Below are 21,829 nucleotides of genomic sequence, written 5' to 3' on the forward strand. Positions count from 1 at the left end.
AAAAAAATAAAAAAATAAAATAAAATATTGAGATAAAATTTACATCTATGTGAATTTTTACTATTTTAAAATACACAATTATGTGATTTTTAGCACAGTCACTACTGTTGAATTCCTGACCATTTAAAAACATGTATATATTTTTATTGATTTCAGAGAGGAAGGGAGAGGGATAGAGATAGAAACATCAGTGATGAGAGACAATCATTGATTGGCAGCCTGGCAGCCTCACGCCCCACATTGGGGATCGAGCCCACAACCCAGGCATGTGCCCTTGGCTGGAGTCGAACCTGGGACCCTTCAGTCCATAGGCTGACACTCTATTCACTGAGTCAAACCAGCTAGGGCCCAAATTCATTTTTTGCATACAGATAGCTAGTTGTCCCAGCACCATTTGCTGAAAGGACTCTTCTTTTCTCCCATTACATGGTCCTGGCACTCTTGACAGAAATCAGTTGAACATAGATGAATGGACTAATTTCTGGACTCTGAAGTCTATGTCATCATACTGACTTCTAAGTTTAACTTTATAATTCACTTATAGAATTATTTTATGAAACATTTTATCTCCAGAGCTTCCAAAATTATTTGTCATTTATTCAGTTGATTGAAATGAACCAGAATCAAATTTGCTGTGGAAAAAATTACTAAAAATCAAGAAAACAGTTTTATAGCAACATTATGACATGGTAGATGTGTTATAATTATATAATTTATTAGACTCATTTCTAAAGGTATAAATTTATGAGACATTAAGGAATCAATTTCAATATATCTAAAAAGAAAATTATAACAAAAATATTAGACACAATATAGCATAATATACAATATGAATGGATACATGAAAAACGTATATACAATAAGAATAAAACAACATAATTGTGCATTTGATATTCTCTCCCCTCTCAAATATTATTCTCTTCTGTTATATTCTCTTACATAGTGAACATTTCTTTGAGAGAAGCATCATATACATATAAAAAGCAGAAAACCATGACCTGGTTGACATTTCTGGGGTTAAAGACCCATAGCAGAAAATAGATTTTTCTCTTCTCAGTATTTAAGCCACTCCCTTATAAGCATTCATTAATTATCATGTTTTGGTTTCTAAATTTTTTAAAAGGATGTGTGTTTCCAGATTTGTTATTGGAAGCATCAGCTCATTTTGGGTATCATTTTCACAATCCTTATATTCATTTTAAGGTCCTTTATTATATAACTAGAGTGGGGGGGGGATCTCTCAACCTGGCCTGCGCCCTCTCATAGTCTGGGACCCCTTGGGGGATGTCCGACAGCCAGCTTCTTAAAAAGTCGGCAGTCAGACATCCCCCGAGGGGTCCTTAGTGCTGCCGCAGAGGTGGGAGAGGCTCCTGCCATTGCTGCTGCACTCACCAGCAGTGAGCCCGGCTTCTGGCTGAGCAGCGCTCCTCCTGTGGGAGTGCATTGACCACCAGGGGGCAGCTCCTGCGTTGAGCATCTGCCCCCTGGTGGTCAGTGTGTGTCATAGCGACCGGTCCTTCCACAGTTCAGTTGATTTGCATATTAGCCTTTTATTATATAGGAGGATAGCCTGAAGGTGACCATGATATTCCATACCAAGAAAAAATCCTCTTATAAGCAAACATAAAAAATATGCCTCAGACAATTAAAACATACAGCACATGCTTGAGTATTAATTCTTTAAGGAGATGGCTTGGAGTTACAATCACCCAGAGCTTCTCATTAAGAGGTTCTGTAGATCATGGCCTAATAGCTTGTTCACTTGAAAGTGCCCCCCAAAGGAAAAGAGTGGAAAAATCTGATATCATTGAAAACTCAGAATGAATCAAATAAAAAAGGATATTGATTCTGAAAACACTTTATCCTCTCACCATGCTTTTAAGGATTTATCTTCTGCTTTCTCCTTGCCTAACATGTCATAGAATATTGACACGGTAGGTGCTCCCAGACTCTGCAGTTCTGTCATTTCCCAGTAGGGGACACAGTTGCATTAGAAACAGCACCAGTTGCAGCATTGCTCGGCTGGGCCTGTATTCCTTCTCTATTTTCAAGACATATATTTTTTTAAAGTCAGATATATGAATATTATGTCTCTAAACTCTAAAATATTAAGAGTTGAAGAAAGAGAATTCTCGAAGGACTGTTCTTTTACCCACTATCTTCAGGGATATCTCATTGTACTTGACATTCTCGGAGGCTGGTATCAAAGTCCCAAAGTACGAAATGCGTCTCGTAAGTCATCAACCTCATATAGGGGCTGTAGAGAAAGAGAGAAATAAACTGAGTGGATGACTTTGTGACATTTTGGAAGAAACTGAGTTGGGAGGGAGGAGGAAGAGGAGCCAGGAAGAGGAGAGGAAGGACTTTTGCCTGGAGGGAAATAAATGCTGAGGAGAGTCTAATACAGGGGTGGGCAAACTGTTTGACTCGAGGGCCACAATGGGTTCTTAAACTGGACCGGAGGGCCGGAACAAAAGCATGGATGGAGTGTTTGTGTGAACTAATATAAATTCAAAGTAAACATCATTACATAAAAGGGTATGGTTTTTGTTTTTGTTTTTTTTAGTTTTATTCATTTCAAACGGGCCGGATTCGGCCCGCGGGCCATAGTTTGCCCACGGCTAGCACAGAACAAAGACACGTGAGTGAGGAAAGAGAAGGGAAGGGCGAGCCATCTTAGCAGAGGGCTCTGAATTGTAAAACAGAAGAGCAGACTCAATGGTAGGAGAAATGACAACAATAATTAAAAACACACACAGAGAAAATAAGGTTTTCATAAGAAAAAAATAAGGAGAGAGTGATAAATGTACAAACACCCACATGAAGTGTACATACACACATGAAAATGTGTAAGAAACAGAAGCAAAGAAAACAGCTCCAGGAAAAGATGACTGAGAAAGAAAGAAAACGAGAAACGCAGGAGCCCCTTACCAGAAGGATGCGTCGAAGCTGCCTGGACAGACGCACTGAGTTTTCATGCAGCCCCTCCCAGGCTCTGAAAGTTCTTTCGCGATTTTCCACAAAAGTATTCCAGCAATAAAAGTAATCTGTAAAAGGAAGGGGGAGGGGGGCCAATATGCTCAGATCCCAAATCAAAAGAAAATCAAGAAATCCCCAGCCTCCTTTTAATTCTCATCCTTGTGTCCAAGCCATCCATTCTTTCCCTCCAATTCTAGCTGATAATTTTGGGCTCCTAAAGTGAACTAGAATCCTGGTACAATTTTCCGTCCCTCGAGTTTCCCCCTCACTCATCTGAGTCTGAATTGCCATCCTGGATGACAGCGGCTGCCCTGAGCCGGGCAGAAGGGTCCCCCTCCTACCTTTGAAGGTCATGATGGCGATTTGGGCCCCGGCGCGGTGCAGCCTCCGCAGACCCTCGGGCTCGGCCTTGCGGTCCTCGCAGAAGTAGAGGCGTGCGGTGAAGATCCGAAGACTGAGGTTGGGGTTCCCCCTCAGGAAGTCAGCCACGTGCCGGGCACAGTCGTAGCAGGGACTCCAAGAGGTGAACCAGGTGACGCGATAGCACCGGCCAGGGTCCAGGTCCCAGTCGGAGATGTAGCGCAGGAAGAGCAATTCCACGTGGCAACCCGACTGGGGAGAGAGCAGAGGTCTCGGCTCATGTTTACTGAGCTGACAGCTTTGCAGGCATTAACTCACCTCCCTCCCACGGTGATCTTTTTTGGAGCGTCTACAGTTTTGTCCTTAGGTCACAGAGAGGTTACACAACTGCCCGAAAAAGCACAGGGGTGAGCTTGGCCCTGCAGAGAGGGGGAAAGGCTGTGGGTTTTCTGTCGCGCGGGGAGGACCAAATGAGTTGAGTTTGAATGGAGTAGCAACCCACCATCTCAGTAGAGATTTAATTTGTGTTTGTGAAGTTCGTGTTGTGCCTTTGAGGAGGAGGAAAATGGCTTGTAAGTGTCTAGTGATGTTACAAACACACACATGAAGTGTACACACACACACACATGAAATACACAGGACCAGTTGGTGGGAAATATATGAGCTGAAGGGCTGGAAAAGGTACGATGGATTGTGGTGAGGCAGACAGTGAGTGTTGCAAGAGCAAATTAAATAATATCCCTGAAGATAGTGGGTAATTGTAATACTATCCACAATAGTGAGACATAGCAAGTCCACTTAGTATTGCAGAGAAGTCGTAAGTCCCAGAATCTGAAGACCCTGGTTCCATTACCCCTCATGTGACTAAGACAAGTTACCCAATTCTTGGATCTTCTAATCTTATCAGTAAAATAGGCTGGGCTGGTGAGAAAAGATTAACCAACAAACTTGTATGCACATATGCATAAGCCACAGACACAGACAATAGCCTAGTGAAGGCCTGGGGCAGGTGTGTGCAGCTAGAAGGGGTTAAAGGGGGAAAAAATGGGGACATATGTAATGCTTTCAATAATAAAGATTAAAAATAAAATTGTTTAAAATAAAGTAAGTAAATTGTAATTTTTAAAAGTAAATAAAATAGGCTGGGCTGGTGTTATAAGGATTACAGGAGAGAGAAGTAAAGGCTTGGTATCAACAAAGCCTTCTGTAGTTAGTCTTATCTCCAAATAGAAGAGATTAGAATGTAAAACAATTGTGATGAGATAATTTACATAATCAAGGGAGGAAAGAGAATTAAATAGTACAGTAAGTGCTAATCAGTGCCATTCCACCCATGAGTTCATCTCTGGGACTCCAACAAGACCAGCTGTTACGAGGGAGGAAGTATTCATTAGTAGAAGATTATGTAAATCCTTTGGGATTGGGGTGAAGAAGTTTCCTTGGAAATGTAATTCTCAAATGTTCCAGATGCTGAGAGATTGATTTAATCAACCAATTGAGGCTTCCCTGTTTCTGGGGTGTGCCATGCTCAACGTCCTCACTGGCCTATGCTCCGTGTGAGCAGGAGAGAATAGAAATCATTTGGAAAACAGAATTGGTCCTCAATCATTTTTCGTAACATTTTCTCCCTTAATTTTCAAAAATTCAAAAGACACAATTTGTTTTTCACATTTAAAATTTACCTTGAATGAGCTGATAATATCCCCCCAGATCAAAAGGCTCTTACCTTTGATTTCTTCCTTAATCTCAAAGGCAATTTGGATGCTGGGGTTAGGGGAGGAACGTTTGGGGGCAGTTATTCTTGGCATTGAAAGACGGTGTGGCATTAATGTGCCGGACATGATGAAGAGATCATGAAATGACATCTTTGGGGGCATAACTATTATGGTTACAGGGACATGTAAAAAAGAAAACAAAAAAAGATTTGAGGAATCTAGTGGGGACAAATGCAAAACAGACTAAAAGTAGTACCGTCAGCAGGTTAGGTGGCTCTAAAAGTGCTCACACTAATGAAAAGTGTTAGCTTTTAACTGTCTGGGAAGCAAATGTTAATTGATACCTTGTTTCGAAGGTGACCGAAGTCCAATGAAAAGGAGGTGGCACTGTCTCGCCTCTTCACCACATAGCACAAGTAGGTCTCATGGCGACCCTTTGCCCAGCGGACATTTTTGAAGTGGTAAAGGAACTTCCTCTGCTTCATCAGGAGGCTGTGGGAGAGAGGAGGGAAGAGAATGCAGGAGTACAGCTCATTCTCTGGTCACTCAAGGCTTTCCTTCAGCTGTTTTAAGATCCTCAATTACTTGGGCCAAAGCAGAGAAGATGCTCTTGTTTCATTCCCTTCAGCTGAGCTTGGAATCCATCATAAACTCCTTCTCATGCTTATATGTAAGGCCCGTTGAGAGAGAGCAAGAACCGCAAAGCCATTCGAGCTCACAGGACCATCTCCTCCCACTGCTGTCTTCTAGATGCTGATAACTTGGAATGACAGACTTGTTCCTCAGTCCCATAATTGTATTTTCAGGTTTCCTTTGCAATCTTAACCTAAAATTCAAACTCAAGATGGTCAAAATAGTATTCCTAACCAGCCCTCTTCCTGCATGTCCCGCCTCTCCTCTGACTTCCCCATCTCAGATAATACTGGGATCATCTTTGCTTCTTCACTCCTCATATTTAATGGTCTAAATATATTGATTCAAACCTTCAGATATTTCTTAAATTTGTACCTGCTCTATTCTCTGTTCTCTACATCAGTCTAACGACCCCTCATCTTCTTTCACTTGATCTGTTACCCTGGCCTCTCTGCCTCCAAGTCCCTCCACAGGAACATTTTCCAGGCTGTACCAGAGTGATCTCACCAAAGCCCAGGTGTGGCCATGTCATTCCCATGCTGAAACACCCCTAACCATGCATTCTGTCTGGCACACAGGATAAACTCCACACGCTTTAATGTGATAGGCCAGTTTTTACATTGGACATCAGTCTACATTTCTGGCCTCCTTTCCTAGTATTTTCCCCCTTTCCCCGCCACGTTAGGCCCCCTTGTGCAGCCGGACCCTTGGCCCTAATCTCCTTTCCTCTTTATTTCTAGACATCTTGCTGATGGCACTTCCTCTGACTAAGAGCTTCCATACCCTTTTCTACTGGGCAAAACCTACATGTCCTTCAAAGCCACAGTTTCAACTGTTCTAGTAAGATCTTTCTTACCACCACTATCCCAAGATTACTAGGCAAAAATCAAATGATAACAAGAAACCCTTCTCAGTTCCCCATTGTTCCCCACCTTGTTGCTATCAAAGCATTCCTCTTTTGTTATCAATTTCTTGCTGATATCTGTCTCTCCAATTAGACTCTGTTTTTAAAAAAAATAGTTTTTATTGATTTCAGAGAGGAGAAGGGAGAGAGAGATAGAAACATCAATGATGAGAGAGAATCATTGATTCATTGCTTATTGCATGCCCCCTACTGGTTATTGAGCCCTAAACCTAGGCATGTGCCCTGACCGGGAATCGAACCTGGAAATCCTGGTTCATGGGTCAATGCTCAACCACCGAGACAACCAGTCAGGCTAGACTCTGTTTTGAAAGTGTCACTTGATGAGTAAAACATATATATATATATATATATATATATATATATATATATAATGTATATATATATATATATAATGTATATATGTATAGTTAAAAGTATAAGAGCAATATTTGATGGTTGTCTCCTTGAATACTACAAAAAAGTAGAAAGTTATAAAATTTAAAATATTAAAGAATTTTACAATGTGGAATATCAGTGTCTAATGACAATTACTGTTAAAATTATGTTTCTCCTTCTGGTCTTTTGCACGATTACATATACATGATTTTGATGAGACTGATTTCATGTGTAATTTTGTATTCTGCTGCTTTTTTAACTTGGCAATGTGATCTAAATATTATGCTGTGTTCACACACAAGGATCAGTTCTTTTTCTGTTACCTAGTTCCTAGGACAGTGTCTTGCATATCATAAGCACTATATTGAATTGAACATGTAGAAATACTCTCTGCTAACTCAAAATTCTTTGCAGTTATGAACATAACACACGCAATACAGTGTGGTTGATCCCAAAGTACTAATAGTGTCTGGTTTTTGTCCTAATCTTTTTCAGAAATGTATTTATCCAATTTGTGAAAATAATGCTGCCACCTAATGGCATTAAGCAGAAGTGCAAAGAATTTGTAAAAATAAACACCCAGCCAGGGATTTGAATACCGTTTGCTGGCAAGAGAATTGAAACTTTTTTTTCCTTTTTTTTTTTACATTGAAGTATAATTTACATATTTCACCCATTTAAAATGTACAGTTCTATGAATACTGGTAGATGTAAATACCCCAAGCTGCTACCACAACCAAGATCCAGAACATTGCTAGGGTACCCCTCCCCCAAAGTTTCCTCATTCTCTTTTTCCCATCGGTTCTTCCCTCTCCCACAGGCAACCGATAATCCGATTTCTGTAACTATAAATTACTTTCCATTTTCCAGAATTTCATATGATGCATACATTGTCCCTTCCTGTGTGTCTGATTTCTTTCATTTGGCTTAATGACTTTGAGATTAATTCATGATGTTGCATGGATCAGTAGTTTGCTCCTTTCCAGTGGATAGTATTTCATCACAGGGAGAGAGCACATTTTGTTGGTTCATTCACCTGTTGATGGGCCTGTGGATTGTTTCTACATTGGGGTTATTGTGCATAAAGCTTCTGCAAACATTCATATACCAGTCTTTGTGTGGACATGTGTTGAGAATATTCACTTTAATAAAGTAATACATGTGGTAGACCCTGAATTTAAAAGTTAAGTACTCAATTGTCAATCTTATTAAGTTAATAAACAAAGACAAGAGCTTTTTATAGCTGTCACAATTTAAATGTCTTCATTCATACACATGGAGCTTATTGGAATACTCTTTAAATCCCGAGGCAGAGAACTAGATTTATCGCCAATATACACATTATGTATGGCAAACAATAGAAAAATCAGGCAGTTATATTACTTAAGACTTAAAAATGCATATTTGGCAGGGATCTGAAATGGATGGTAACAAAGATCTGATAATAATTGGATTTATTTAAAATGAAAGTGATTTATTACGATAATCATTACTATTACTGTTGTTACATACTTATCATATAATAACCCATAGCATATATAAGTTGAATACATAATAAGTGCTTAATAAATACTGAAGAGAAAGAAAAAAAATCCTCTCTTTGAGGCCCAATCAGTTTTAAATAGATAAAGCATCATCTCTTACTAATAAGTTCCTTTTACATTTAACCTACCCTTCTGGGCCGCGTGGAGGAGAAAGGCTGCAGTGGGGCAGGAGGAGGGGTATGGTAACTATATCATGCACTGAAGGTAGTGTGGCAGGGACCTGTTACCATGCGGACAAAGTGTTCTGAAAGTTATAGAAAATGACATGACAGAGGTAAAGGAATTCACTTCCCCCTCCACAGGAAAATGCAATAGCTCTTCACTGTTTCTGTCAGAAGTTACCTATCACAATGAAGTGAATTGCATGATCATGACCTATTTAACTTTCTTGATCCATCACTTCCCTTCAGCTGTAGCTAGGAGCCTGTTTCCAGCACCTTGTTCTCTTGGTTTCTTTTCTGGGCACAAAGGACTTTGCGGAGGCAGTTTTTTAGGCCTCCAGATTGACAGCTGTTTGAACAGCTGTGCTCCCTCAGGCAGAACACTAGCTGCATCCCCAGCAGTGCAAGCCTGGAGGCAGACGGGTTAAAAATAATCGTGACAAAGCCCTCCTCTCCTGCCCTGTACCGTCACTAATGGGCTCTGCAGATATTATTTTCCTGGATGATAATTACATATTTCCCTTTTCCTCCTGTTGAATTGATTTTTTCTCCCTTTTTATTTGTCTTTCTTTGAATTTCTACTACTGATTTTACCACTGTTTTGCATTTCATTATACACAAGTATCTCTACTAAGTCCTTTACCTCTGACCTGTACCTTAGATCAGTTTTCAAAATTTCACTGAAACTGAGCAGACATTCATTCAACAATTTTGCTCTCAAGAAAATTTTCTGCCCAGGCTGGTTCCCTCAATGGTTAGCATGCCAGGGCACATACCTCAGTTGCAGGTTCCTCAGCCCCAGTAGGGGTGCATGCAAGAAGCAACTAATCAGTGTGTCTCTTTCACATCAATGTTTCTCTCTCTCTGTCTCTCCTCCCCTCCTCTCTCCCTTCCACTCTCTCTGGAAATCAATGAAAAAAATATCCTTGGATGAGAGTTAAAAAAAAAAAAAGAAAGAAAGAAAGAAAATTTTCTGAAGAACACTTACTCTGCCATTAAAAATCTTAATTGTGTTGTGTACATTCTTTGTAATAGAGGTAAATTGAGATAAAGTATATAGATTAGGTATCATCCTCATAACATTTGTAATAATCATAAAAGCGGGAATAGACTAAGTTCTGTGATAGTAACTTAACTGACATAAACTGGATGCGAAAACATTGTGAAAAATCTTACAGAATACACATAGAAGAAGTAAGTTCAGCCACATCTAAAGAGATTGAAAGACTAGGTAGTAAAAATGCCATTAACTGCCTAACAATTGGACATACAACATTAAATAATTTACTTGACTGAATTTTCCTCCTTATTATACACACAATCATAGTGACTTTTAAGTAATTAATTTTGAATATTGGCATTTAAAAAACAATTTCCTCACTAGGTAACTAAGTTATTCAGTAGAATCTCCCTAGGAAAGTTTATCTTCAAGCAATTTTTATAGTTGAATACTTATAAAATTATTACTACAATTGCCACTACTGTTTTAGTGCAGTATTGCTATTTTCTTTTCATGATTTGAGTCTAGAACCATTTACTATGTTGACATAATTACCACAAACTAGTTATAACTGCAGTAAAATCTCAGAACAAGTCAACACATGGTCATAAAAGTTCTCTTGAATATGGAAGAGAGAGAGAGAGAGATCTGAACAGAAGATGAGACAGAACCAGAGAAATAAATCTGCATGTTGACCAGGCAGATCTTGTAAAGCAGATAGTGATAGGAAAGGGATAGGTACCAATCTCATTACTCAGATTTGCTCTGGCAGAAAAGCCAATGAAGCTACCCAAAAGGCACTGTCCTTTTACCTGTCCATAGTGGATTCCAGAGTGTCTTTCTTGGCTCCCCAAATGTCTTAGGCCGAGGAAAGCTTGCCTCAAGCACGGTTGCTTCACTGACTGACAATGCATTGGCCCTACACATTCAAATTTGAGCTTACCATTTTGGGCTCCTCCCTCCACAGCATCACCACCAGGTACCCCAAAGGCCTTCCTCCTGTTTGGGTCCAGTGAAGATGGGTGGGGCTGACGTAGGCAGAGTCACATGGGTAAAATGATTGAGGGCCATTCTGCTTAATGTGTTGGTTTCTTTGGTCTGCCTCTCTAAAAACCCAGTCCATGCTCCACAGGTAACAGATCAGGAGACAGTAGCAGTAGACCCTTAGTAAATTATAATTATGGTAATGAATAATATCTTTAATTTAGAAAGCATAATACTAGTAATGTTCATTTAAATAGCATCTTGTGTTCTGTGAGCTGAAATCATCTATTTCCTCATTTAGTTACACAATGTCTCTGAATCAATAGAGAAGTCCACTAATAGTTCTGGTTTGTGACTAAGTAAGCTCACTCAGTTATGTAGGACTTAGAACATAGAAATGTTTGACTCCCAAACCACTAATCTCTGATGCTCTAAACCAACTGAGGTACCCAGCCAGGGCTGGCAGTCTTGCTTGATTGCTCTATTCCTTTTAAATCCGATGCCCACTCTATTAGCAAATCTTGTTAACAACTCTACTTACAAAGTGGGCCACTTTTCACCATCTCCAGGTCCAAGCAACCTGAATTATTGCATTTAGCCTCCCAACTGGTCTTCCTTCTTCCATCCTTCTTCAGTTACTATCTATTTTCAACAGAGCAATCAGAGTAAACCTTTCAAAACATTGGCTGCATATATCAGGCAAACTCAATAAATGGCTGATGCAAGATCTAACTTTTCTCTCACAAAAAATTTAGAAATTGGTCAAACAAGTAATTAAATCTAAATCTAATAGAAACATGGACTTTAAGCTCTTTGTTTTATCAAAAGAGCATTTGGCCCTGTTGGTATGGCTCAGTGGATTGAGCATCGTCCCATGCACCAAGCAAGAGGTCATTGGTTCAATTCCCAGTCAGGGCACATGCCTGGGTTGTGCGCTTGATCCCCAGTAGGGGGCATGCAGGAGGCAGCAGATCAATATTTCTCTCTCATTGAATGTTTCCATCTCTCCCTCTCCCTTCTTCTCTATCTAAAAATCAATTAAAAAAACATTAAAAGTATCTTTTGGCCACATCTTTAGCTGGAATGTTTTCTTCATCTTTCAGTTCAATGATGAATCTCATGAACCTCATTCAAAGGGAAATAAAATGGTGCATATTGGGAAGCATAAGACCAGGCAGTATGGGAGAGAATATTGGAAAGGTGGCTATTGAGTTAATTTCTCCAAATTGGTTTCTGAAGCAGAATTATCTGTGGATATTTATTTATCCCATTTTATAAAGTAGATTTTATAAGGTGTTGGAAAAATCTAATAAACACACACAAAATATTCAATATACATTCTTGTATAATACCTTCTTTTTTGAAAATCTTACCTTTTAGTGCATAGACTACATAAAGAAGATTCCAACATATATGTTTTAGTTATTTAGTGTTTGAAAATGAAGGTTCTGGAAAGCAAAAAGTTCTGTTGTGTTTATTTTGATGTTATACCCCATTGGGGGCAATTCAGAAAGTGCTTTTATAAGTGATTAATAAACACCATCTTTGAAAACTGAAATTCATTCATTTACTATTTATTGATGACCTATTATGAGAAAGTGTAAGGCTAAGCTTTGAAGGGGACAATGCTGTACATTATAGTTCTTCAAGGAATTTATAATTTTGTTAAAAGTTTTAAAAATAGACAATACCACCCTAACCGGTTTGGCTCAGTGGATAGAGCATCAGCCCATAGACTGAAGTTTTGTGGGTTTGATTCTGGTCAAGGGCACCTACTTCAGTTGCTGGCTTGACCTCCACCCCCGGTCAGGGTGCATGCAGGAGGCAACCAATTGATGTGTCCCTCTCACATCGATGATGTTTCTCTGTGTCTCTCCCTCTCCCTCCTATTCTCTCTAAAATTCAATGGAAAATATCCTCAGGTGAGGAATAACAACAACAAAAATAGACAATACTTAAATGACAATATAAAAGAATTAAATGTTAATAAAAGACAAATCTGAAAATCATAAAATCATAGCATCTCAAAGTTGAAGGAACTTTAGCGTTTATTTAGCTAGCCCTGTTCTTCTTTAAATAGGATATACATGTCTGGAGACGGACATATGCCTGGCAACATATCTGGGAGTTAGTCAAAGCCAGGGTAAACGTCTCATGCTATCCTAAAACATAAATTGTCCAAAGATTAGGAGAAAACAGTATTTTTTATTGTAAAAAATATTTGGCTCAGTGGTTGAGTGTTAACCTATGAACCAAGAGGTCACAGTTTGATTCCTGGTCAGGGTACACGCCCGGGTTGTGAGCTCAATCCCCTATAGGGGGCGTGCAGGAGGCAGCTGATCGATGAGTCTCTCATCACTGATGTTTCTATCTCTCCCTCTCCCTTCCTCTCTGAAATCAATAAAAATATATTTAAAAAAGAAAAAACTTGTCCAACATAAGAAAGTAACTTTTATTTCTCCAAAAGTTGTATTCCCTTGTGCACTTTTCTTCTTTTAAAGGAAGAAGTACATCTTCTATAATTATAATAACATTTTGCATTCCTGGGTATTTGAAATAAACAATTTTATAGGGTTTCACTCGGCTATTTTTAAAAGTTACTTTTCTCACTAACTACCCTCTCCCCTTACCAATTTCTCTTGAAAAACCCCAGGACAACCTGGTTAGTTTATTTTTAGCAAAAGCCACCTGACTTGGAAATTGTGCCTCTGGTGGCTGAGGTAAGCCTTGGACATCTGGACTTCACCACTGCTAACTTTCACCACGAGAAACACAAGGTGAGGTTTCACTATGGCCAGTGTGTGAGTCCAGAAGGGCCCCCTGGGACCCCTCCAGGGTGTACATTCCTGTGTCTGAAAGCCAAGATGCTCAGACATGGACTCCCCAGCCCACTATTTTTGGACACCAGGTAGATTGTTCAATATGATACTTTGTTGTTTTTGAAAGAGTCCCAAAAAAGAGTCTGCGTGGGTGAAAGTCTGATTTTTGGAGTGCTTCAACTTCTGCTTTTCCTGATTTTTGTTTTTCTCAGTTTACTGCCAGCCACATTACTGGGGTATGAAGAAGTGGAGGGACAGGCCTTTAATCATATACAGGAATTACTCACTCAACTTCTGCTATGCAGCTGCCTAGGACTTATTGAGGTTAAGAGAGCAACTAAGCAAGCATTCATCAAAAGCCTAGCATGGGCAAAGGGCTAAAGAAAGAGAGTTATTTTTGATGAGAAAATTAACTAAAGAGGTTTCATTTATCATGCACATACAAGATGTAGTAGAGGGTAGTGGGAAAAGTTCGGTTTTGTAATCAAGCACATTAACCCTTGAGTTTTATCTCGACCACAGTGTCTTTGACTGTGTTGCCTAATAGCGTAGGTTTTATTTTTACCATGTGTAAAATGTGAACAAATAAATGTAATCACAGCTAACCTTTTTTTAAAAAAAATATATTTCATTGATTTTCCACAGAGAAGAAGGGAGAGGGATAGAGAGTTAGAAACATCGATGAGAGAGAAACATCGATCAGCTGCCTCCTGCACCCCACCACTGATGACGTGCCCACAGCCAAGGTACATGCCCTTGACCGGAATCGAACCTAGGGCTCTTCAGTCTGCAGGCCGACGCTCCATCCACTGAGCCAAACCGGTTAGGGCACAACTAACCTTTACTATGCCAGGTTCTGTGCTAAGCATATTGAGTATTATTATCTCTTTTAAGTCCAACAGGTAGGGATTATTATCCTAATTTTCAGGCACTGAGGCTCAGAGTTGAGACAATTATCTTGCAGGATTGTTAAAAGTAATGCAAACAAGTGACTCAAAATGTTTACTAGTGCATGGAAGGTATTCCATAAAAAACAACTGTTTTCAAAGTGTGCTATATAATAAAAGGCTAACATGCAAATTGTCCCCCAGATCAGGATTTCGACCGGGAGTTCGACCAGGGGGCGGGGCCAACCAGCCAACCACCTTCGGCCCCTTCCCCCTGCCGGCCCAGCCTGATTGGCCTGATCGGGGCAGGCTGGCCGGACCCGAATTCGTGCACCGGGCCTCTCGTTCTCTTATAATAACTCTTATATTTAGAAGACCAGACATTAAAACATAAATTATGATCACCAACAAGTTATCTGTTCGCATGGTTCAAAGTTTTCTGATTAGTAAATTGTGAGTGAGTAGTTTTCAGGTTCTCACACTATATTTCTGTATAAATAGTCCCTAACAGTCATTGGAATCAGATCACCCCCTGCTGTAGGATGTCCTAGCATCATATTGGCAAATTCTTCCTCCTAGGTTCTCTTGATAATGATTATGTTGCTGGTTGTATTTACTATACTACACCTTTTATCATTATCTTATTTTTTATGTTTTTATTGATTTTAGAGAGAGAGGAAGGGAGAAGGATAGAGAGATAGAAACATTGATAAGCTGTCCCCTGCACGCCTCCTATTGGGGATTGAGCCCACAACCCAGGCATGTACCCTGACCAAGAATCAGCTGGTGACCTCTTGGTTCATTGGTCGATGCTCAACCACTGAGCCACACTGGCTGGGCTACTGTTATTTTAGAATGTACTTTTTCTACTTATGAAAAAAGTTTGCTGTAAACAGCATGCCATGTTATATCGTTAGCAGGCTCATACAGTCTCCTGTTTACAGAATTTCTTAATTGCATCATTTTCTCTTGTTCTTGATTTAATCTCGCATTGTTTTGTATAGTGACATGCTGTACAGGCTATGAAATCATCTAACAACACTTTTCTCAGAATGAGTCCCTATTGTCAGGAAGTGCGTGACTGTATCAGCAGCCCCGATTTCTTTAATACATAATTAAGCTGGGTTTCCTCCTCCTGTCCTTTGATGCCCATTTCTTTTCCCCCCCATCCATCCACACACATTGGCTAAAAATACCAATAAGGATCTCCTCACTTTGTTACCAGAAGTTGACAGGAAGTATCAACTACCTCAGCACTATTACACAAAACACCACTAACCCGCTCAGTACACTCAGCACTTTGGCTAATATATTCAACACTAGAGGCTGGTGCACGAAACTCTTGCACTTGGAGGTGGGGGGTGCCTCAGCCCAGCCTGTGCCCTCTTGCAGTCTGGGAGCCTTGGGGCATGTGCAACTGATGGCTCAGGTCTGCTCCCACCATCAATCGACATCCTTAGTGCTGCTGCAGAGGTGGGAGAGGCTCCCGCCACTGCAGCTGCACTCACCAGCCGTGAGCCCGGTTTCTGGCTGAGCAGCGCTCCCTCTATGGGAGTGCACTGACCACCAGAGGCAACTCCTGTTGAGCATCTGCCCCCTGGTGGTCAGTGCATGTCATAGCAACCGGACGTTCTGCCGTTCAGTCGATTTGCATATTAGCCTTTTATTATATAGGATCACCCTGCCTCCCATGCATCCTTGTAACTTTAGACCTACATCCCCAGGTTCCTTAAAGGAGGTATGGCTATAGCACCAAAAAAGTAAGTCAAAGTTCACCCTATTGAGACAATTACCCAAGGTATGCTCTGTAGTTAGTAATTTATGCCCCATACAAATAATCTTAAAAATCTTGATTATGGCAAAAAGCCACATAGTATATGATTTCTTCTATATGAAATAGCCAGAATTGCTAAATCTAGAGAGGCAGAAAGTAGATTGATGGTTGCTCAGGGACTGGAGGGAGGGGAGAATACATTAATGGATAGGGGTTTTCTTTGGGGGTGATAAAGTTTTGGAAGTGGTAGTTATACAACAATGTATGGTTAATTTATATTATGTGAATTTCACCTCAATTAAAAAAGTATTCCTGATTAGTCAAAGACTTCAAGGGACTGAAACCTGTCAGACATCCAAGGGCCACAAGTTCAAGTGTGCCAGAGGCCGACAGGCCAACTGCACCTACAAAAACTAAATCCAGATTCTGCCTGTTATTAAAAAGTTTCTGGATGCTGAAAAAAATTAAATTAGAAACCTTGAACTGTAGAGAAACTAGTATTGTCACTCTTGTGTACTCCCACCATCAGTCGGACATCCTTAGTGCTGCCGCAGAGGTGGGAGAGGCAAACCTGTGTACTCACTGGTTAACCAGCAAGAATCACCTCTGTTTTGTTATAAGAGAAAAAATAGAAGAGTCAACCTATTCAAGAACAGTTAGAGAGAAACCAGTCAGCCTAAGAAAAAAGTGTCCTATAGTTTTATTAACTGTACTAGAGGCCTGGTGCACAAAAATTTGTGCACTTGGTGAGGTCCCTCAGCCTGGCCTGTGCCCTCTTGCAGTCTGGGACCCCTCAGGGGATGACCACTTGCTGGCTTAGGCCCGCTCCCAGGGGATTGGGCCTAAGCTGGCAGTCAGACATCCTTCTGGCAGCCCAGGAGCCCTTGGGGGATGTCCACTTGCCAGTGGGGAGCAGGCCTAAGCTGCAGTCGGACATCCTTAGCGCTGCTGAGGAGGAGAGAGAGATTCCCACCACCACCGCTGTACTGGCAGCCATCAGCCTGGCTTGTGGCTGAGCAGAGCTCCCCCTGTGGGAGCACACTGACCACCAGGGGGCAGCTCCTGCATTGAGCGTCTGCCCCCTGGTGGTCAGTGTGTGTCATAGTGACCAGTCATTCCCAGTCTTTCTGCTGTTAGGGTCAATTTGCATATTACCCTTTTATTATATAGGATAGAGGCCTGATGCATGGGTGGGGGCCTGCTGGTTTGCCCTGAAGAGTGTCCCAGATCAGGGTGGGAGTCCCGCTGGGGTGCCTGGGCAGCCTGGGTGAGGGGCTGAGGACCGTTTTCAGGCTGGCCACACCCTCTTCAGGGAGGGGGATCCTGCTGGGGTGCCTGGCCATCCTGGGTGAGGGGCTGTTGGCTGTTTGCAGGCTGGCCAAGCCCCTCAATGGGGACCCTCACCCCATGAGGGTGTGGACCTCCTGGGTGAGGGGCCGATGGCTGTTTGCAGGCTGGCCACAGCCCACAGCCACCCAAGCTCCCAGTGGAGGCTGGCTGGAAGCAGGTATCTGGGGTTTATTTATCTTCTATAATGGAAACTTTGTTGCCTTGAGCAGAGCCGACAGCCAGCCAGGGCAGGCGGGAAGCTTGGCTTCCTCCATCGCCGGGGCAACCAAGCCTCCTGCTTGCTCCAGCTCCGTGGCTGCTGGCCGCCATCTTGGTTGGGTTAATTTGCATATAGCTGCTCTGATTGGCTGGTGGGCGTGGCTTGTGAGTATAGCGAAGTTACGGTCAATTTGCATGTTTCTCTTTTATTAGTTAAGATAATATTACAGGTGTGTAATCTTTGAAAACCTGATCTTGTTAATTCTCAGAATCACAGATGTGTTGCCAGCAATTTACAATAGAGAAGTTATTCACTTAATATCACATAATTTGTGAGTGCTATGACAGGATTGGCCCTGAAACGAACAGAAATCCTTTTAAAATTTATTAGAGAGAGAGAGAGGTCAATTTGTTGTTCCACTTATTTATACATTCATTAATTCTTGTATGTGCTCTGACCAAGAAACAAATCTGCAACCCTGGCATATGGGGAAAATGCTCTAACCAACTAAGCTACCCTGCCAGGGGACCAATTCTTTTATATTAAGATGAACAGAATGATATAAATATGTTTTGTTATCCTAGAGCTATGTTGATTTGAGGTCTAGATGTTCTTTGCATAAATTATATAATATTTTTTAGTTTCTATGTGGCAAGAGAGAAATTATCCCTGCTCTATGTCATTAGAACATATAGTAATTCTTATGAATTATGTTTTATGATTTAATTTATAATTGAATTTATGAATTATTATATCTTAATGATCAATTATTATACTAATAGAGGCCTGGTGCACGGGATTTGTGCACTGGTGGGGGGCGTGGCCTGCGGAGATCGACCCGCTGCGGGAGCAGCCACTCATTAAGGTCAGCTGAGCAGTGCTCCCACTGTGGGAGTGCACTGACCACCTGGGGGCAACTCCTATATTGAGCATCTGGCCCCTGGTGGTCAGTGTGCATCATAGAGTCTGGTCGAGTGGTCGTTCTAGTCATTCCATTGTTCAGTCACTGGGCTTTTATTATATAGGATGTCAGATCTATCTCAGTTTCTCTAAGAAAATGGCAACATAAAAGAGCATAGTGGTTTAACCTTAATGAAATTAGAGATTACTTTTCAACAAATAAATTGGTTTCTCTAAACCAATTAAGCAGCTGTCATTCATAATTTTATCTGAACATTTTTGTAGTAATTCCTGTTTTCAATAACTATTGACTTTGATGCTAATATTACACATTTCATAAGTTTATTTGTATTAATATTACTTTATCTCCCTCCTCCCCAAAAATCTCATCTATTTTCAAGAGTGGATGGATACATATATGGATGTAATTTTATACAAATGGTTGCAATGTTTTCCTGTGCAGTTCTTATTTACCCTTCATTGTAACTCCTGTGTTTGACCAGAACAACATAGGGAACAGTATATAATGACAATGATGTAGGGTGATACCTCAATGGCCATCAATCCCTTAAATACAATTCAGGTTGTTTCCATTATAATATTTCCATATATTTGCTCAAAGCTCATCATTATCTTTTATTAAGGAATTATTGGGGGAGGTGAATCTCCCACAAATTTGAGATCCTTCTGAATTCAATCTTCATGAATTATTTTGTAAATTTAATAAAGTACTCACTACACAGCATAGACGTATGGCTAAGTAAACAAACAAAACAAAGGAAAAGGGAAAGGGAAAGGAAAGAGAAAAACACTAGAGAAAGAAACGGAGAAAAAACTGCAGGACCCCTGGGTTAGGAAAATACTAGAACCTTACTGAGTGATTGGACAAATTGAAAAAAAAAAAGCCATTATCAGCTATTTTTTAAAAAATTTGATGGTTTGAAGTGAAGTGAAGCTTGATTTGTCAACAGGAAAATAGGAGCTTTGCACCTCTATTTATATAAACATTTGTTTTTTCAACTTAGGTTCTGCCCAGAAGTTGTCATTTGACTGACGCTCCTGGCTTTGCTTGACTGGCTTTAGAAAAAACACACACACACAGTGGCCACCTGTTTCTCCACCACAGAGAAATTCAACAAGTCACTTTCACTGATGTTTGGTTGGTGAAACACTAAAGGATACAAGGATTTTCAATTTTTGGGGGGATGTTGCATTTTTTAACCAAATCTTTGCCTCCCTGAGTTGACAGAACTCTAAGGACAGCCCCGCCTCTCTTCTGCTGTGCTCCCAATATCCTCCCATTCTACCCAGTAAGGTTCCATACCTCTCAGATCCCTTCACCACACTTTCCAAGTTCCCTTCTCCCACACAGATTTGTGAATTCCCAGGGGAATTCCTGGTTCCCCTGCCCTGATGGCCACCTGTCATCACTCTCCCATCTCCTTATCCCTCTTGTTTAGCGCTCTGCTATCTTCTTTTCTGCTTCTTTGATTTCTTTCTGCACTGTGTTACAGCAGTACCGAAGGAAGGGAGAACCTTAGAGGTTGCAAATTGCTTGCACCTTCTGACCGGGTGTAAAGTATTTGGTCAAACAGTCAACTTTTGCCACAGCACGTAAAGCAGAGGAGGGTGGAGCTTGTGGCTAGCAACATATAGTGCTTGATGTCATCATAAATAAGGTCCAGAAGTGGGAGACCAGCTGGGGTTTGCACCATCTGCCTGTAAGTCAAAAGGATACTCAGAGAAAGTGTGCGTGGAACTATATATAGAGAGTGCAGAGCACACTTGAATTTCCAGAACTTACTTGTTCATTCAAGGAGAACTTTCTTCTATTATAAGCATGAACTATGGAAAAAGTTAGGCTCAGAGCAGGATCGATTCAATTTTGGAAGAGAACATAAGGGTGAATCTTATAGTAGGCAGATAAGCCTGCTATCTCTTCAAGGTATCGGGAAGGCATTCAAATTGCCTAACTTTTAACCAAACCCTTTAATTCCAACATTTAAAATCCATTGTTTTGGTTCACGTAATTCTTTCTCATCAAATTTTAAGTTCCTTGCTTAAGAAGGCTGTCATTTGCATTGATAAGAAAAAAAGGATAACATTAATACCTTAAAGAGTAAAAAGTTTTCAAATCTTTTTGTGGGAGGAACAAGGGAAAAAACTAGACCAGTAGGGACCTGCAATTGTTACTGGAAATGGAACCTGGCCCTGAGAGGGTCTGCCTGGGGCCAGCTGGTAGGTTCCCAGGGTGTGTGTTCTTGACTTCCTGCAGAAAAAATTTCACAACAGGAGTCCAGGTAAAAGTTTTGAGGCACAAAATAAGAAAGGGTTGGAGAAATGAGTCTAGACCAGTGGTCGGAAAACTGGCCCCTTGAGTGTGGCTCTTCCACAAAATACCACGTGTGGGCGCGCACATACAGTGCGATTGAAACTTCGTGGCCCATGCCACAGGGCCAAAGAGTCGCATGTGGCTCGCAAGCGACAGTTTGCCAACCATTGGTCTAGACTGGTCTGCTTTGGTTCACTAAGAAATTAGAGAAGCCCGGCTGGTTGACTCAGTGGTAGTTGTTGACATATGAACCAGGAGGTCCTGGTTTGATTCCTGGTCAGGGCACATGCCCAGGTTTCTGGCTCAATTCCCAGTGGGGGGCATGCAGGAGGCAGCCAATCAATGATTCTCATTATTGATGTTTCTGTCTCTTTCTTCCTTCTTATCTGAAATAAATTTAAAAATATTTTTTAAAAAAACACCAGAGATAAAGGGACTTTGGGGACAGGTTCAGGGGGTTTTCCTGGGATGAACTGTCATTGTCCATTGCCCTGGTTGCAGGCCTCGTGGGGTCCCTTAGAGTTTAGGAGACGCACCCCTGTGGGAAGAGGCATGGGCATGCTCCTGGGAGGGAGAGTGCACTCTGGACCTTTGTTTTGAGGGGTTTTAAAGGCTGTGCATTTAAAGTAGTTCTTTTTTTTTTTTAAGTATATTTTTATTGATTTCAGAGAGGAAGGGAGAGGGAGAGAGAGCTAGAAACATCAATGAGGAGAGAGAATCATTGATCGGCTTCCTCCTGCACACCCCCTACTGGGGACTGAGCCTGCAACCTGGGTGGGCATGTGCCCTTGACAGGAATTGAACATGGGACCCTTCAGTCTGCAGGCCGACTCTTTATCCACTGAGCCAAACCAGCTAGGATAGAGTTCTTAAAGGAAGATCTCAGTAGAAT

The 21,829-nt window shown here is 41.1% G+C and overlaps 1 protein-coding gene across 1 annotated transcript; it reads right to left on the bottom strand.

Moving 5' to 3' along the window:
• Positions 1–2,203: 2,203 nt before the first annotated feature.
• AICDA (activation induced cytidine deaminase) lies at positions 2,204–6,007 on the bottom strand. Its single transcript, XM_006084328.1, has 5 exons — positions 5,922–6,007; positions 5,399–5,546; positions 3,321–3,591; positions 2,932–3,047; positions 2,204–2,257 (listed from the first exon to the last, which is right to left on the bottom strand). Exons 1-5 carry the CDS (start codon positions 6,005–6,007, stop codon positions 2,204–2,206), a joined length of 675 nt encoding a protein of 224 aa, XP_006084390.1.
• Positions 6,008–21,829: the final 15,822 nt, after the last annotated feature.

The sequence above is a fragment of the Myotis lucifugus genome, unplaced genomic scaffold, assembly GCF_000147115.1.
Source record: "Myotis lucifugus unplaced genomic scaffold, Myoluc2.0 scaffold_10, whole genome shotgun sequence".
NCBI classification, from domain to species: Eukaryota; Metazoa; Chordata; class Mammalia; order Chiroptera; family Vespertilionidae; genus Myotis; species Myotis lucifugus.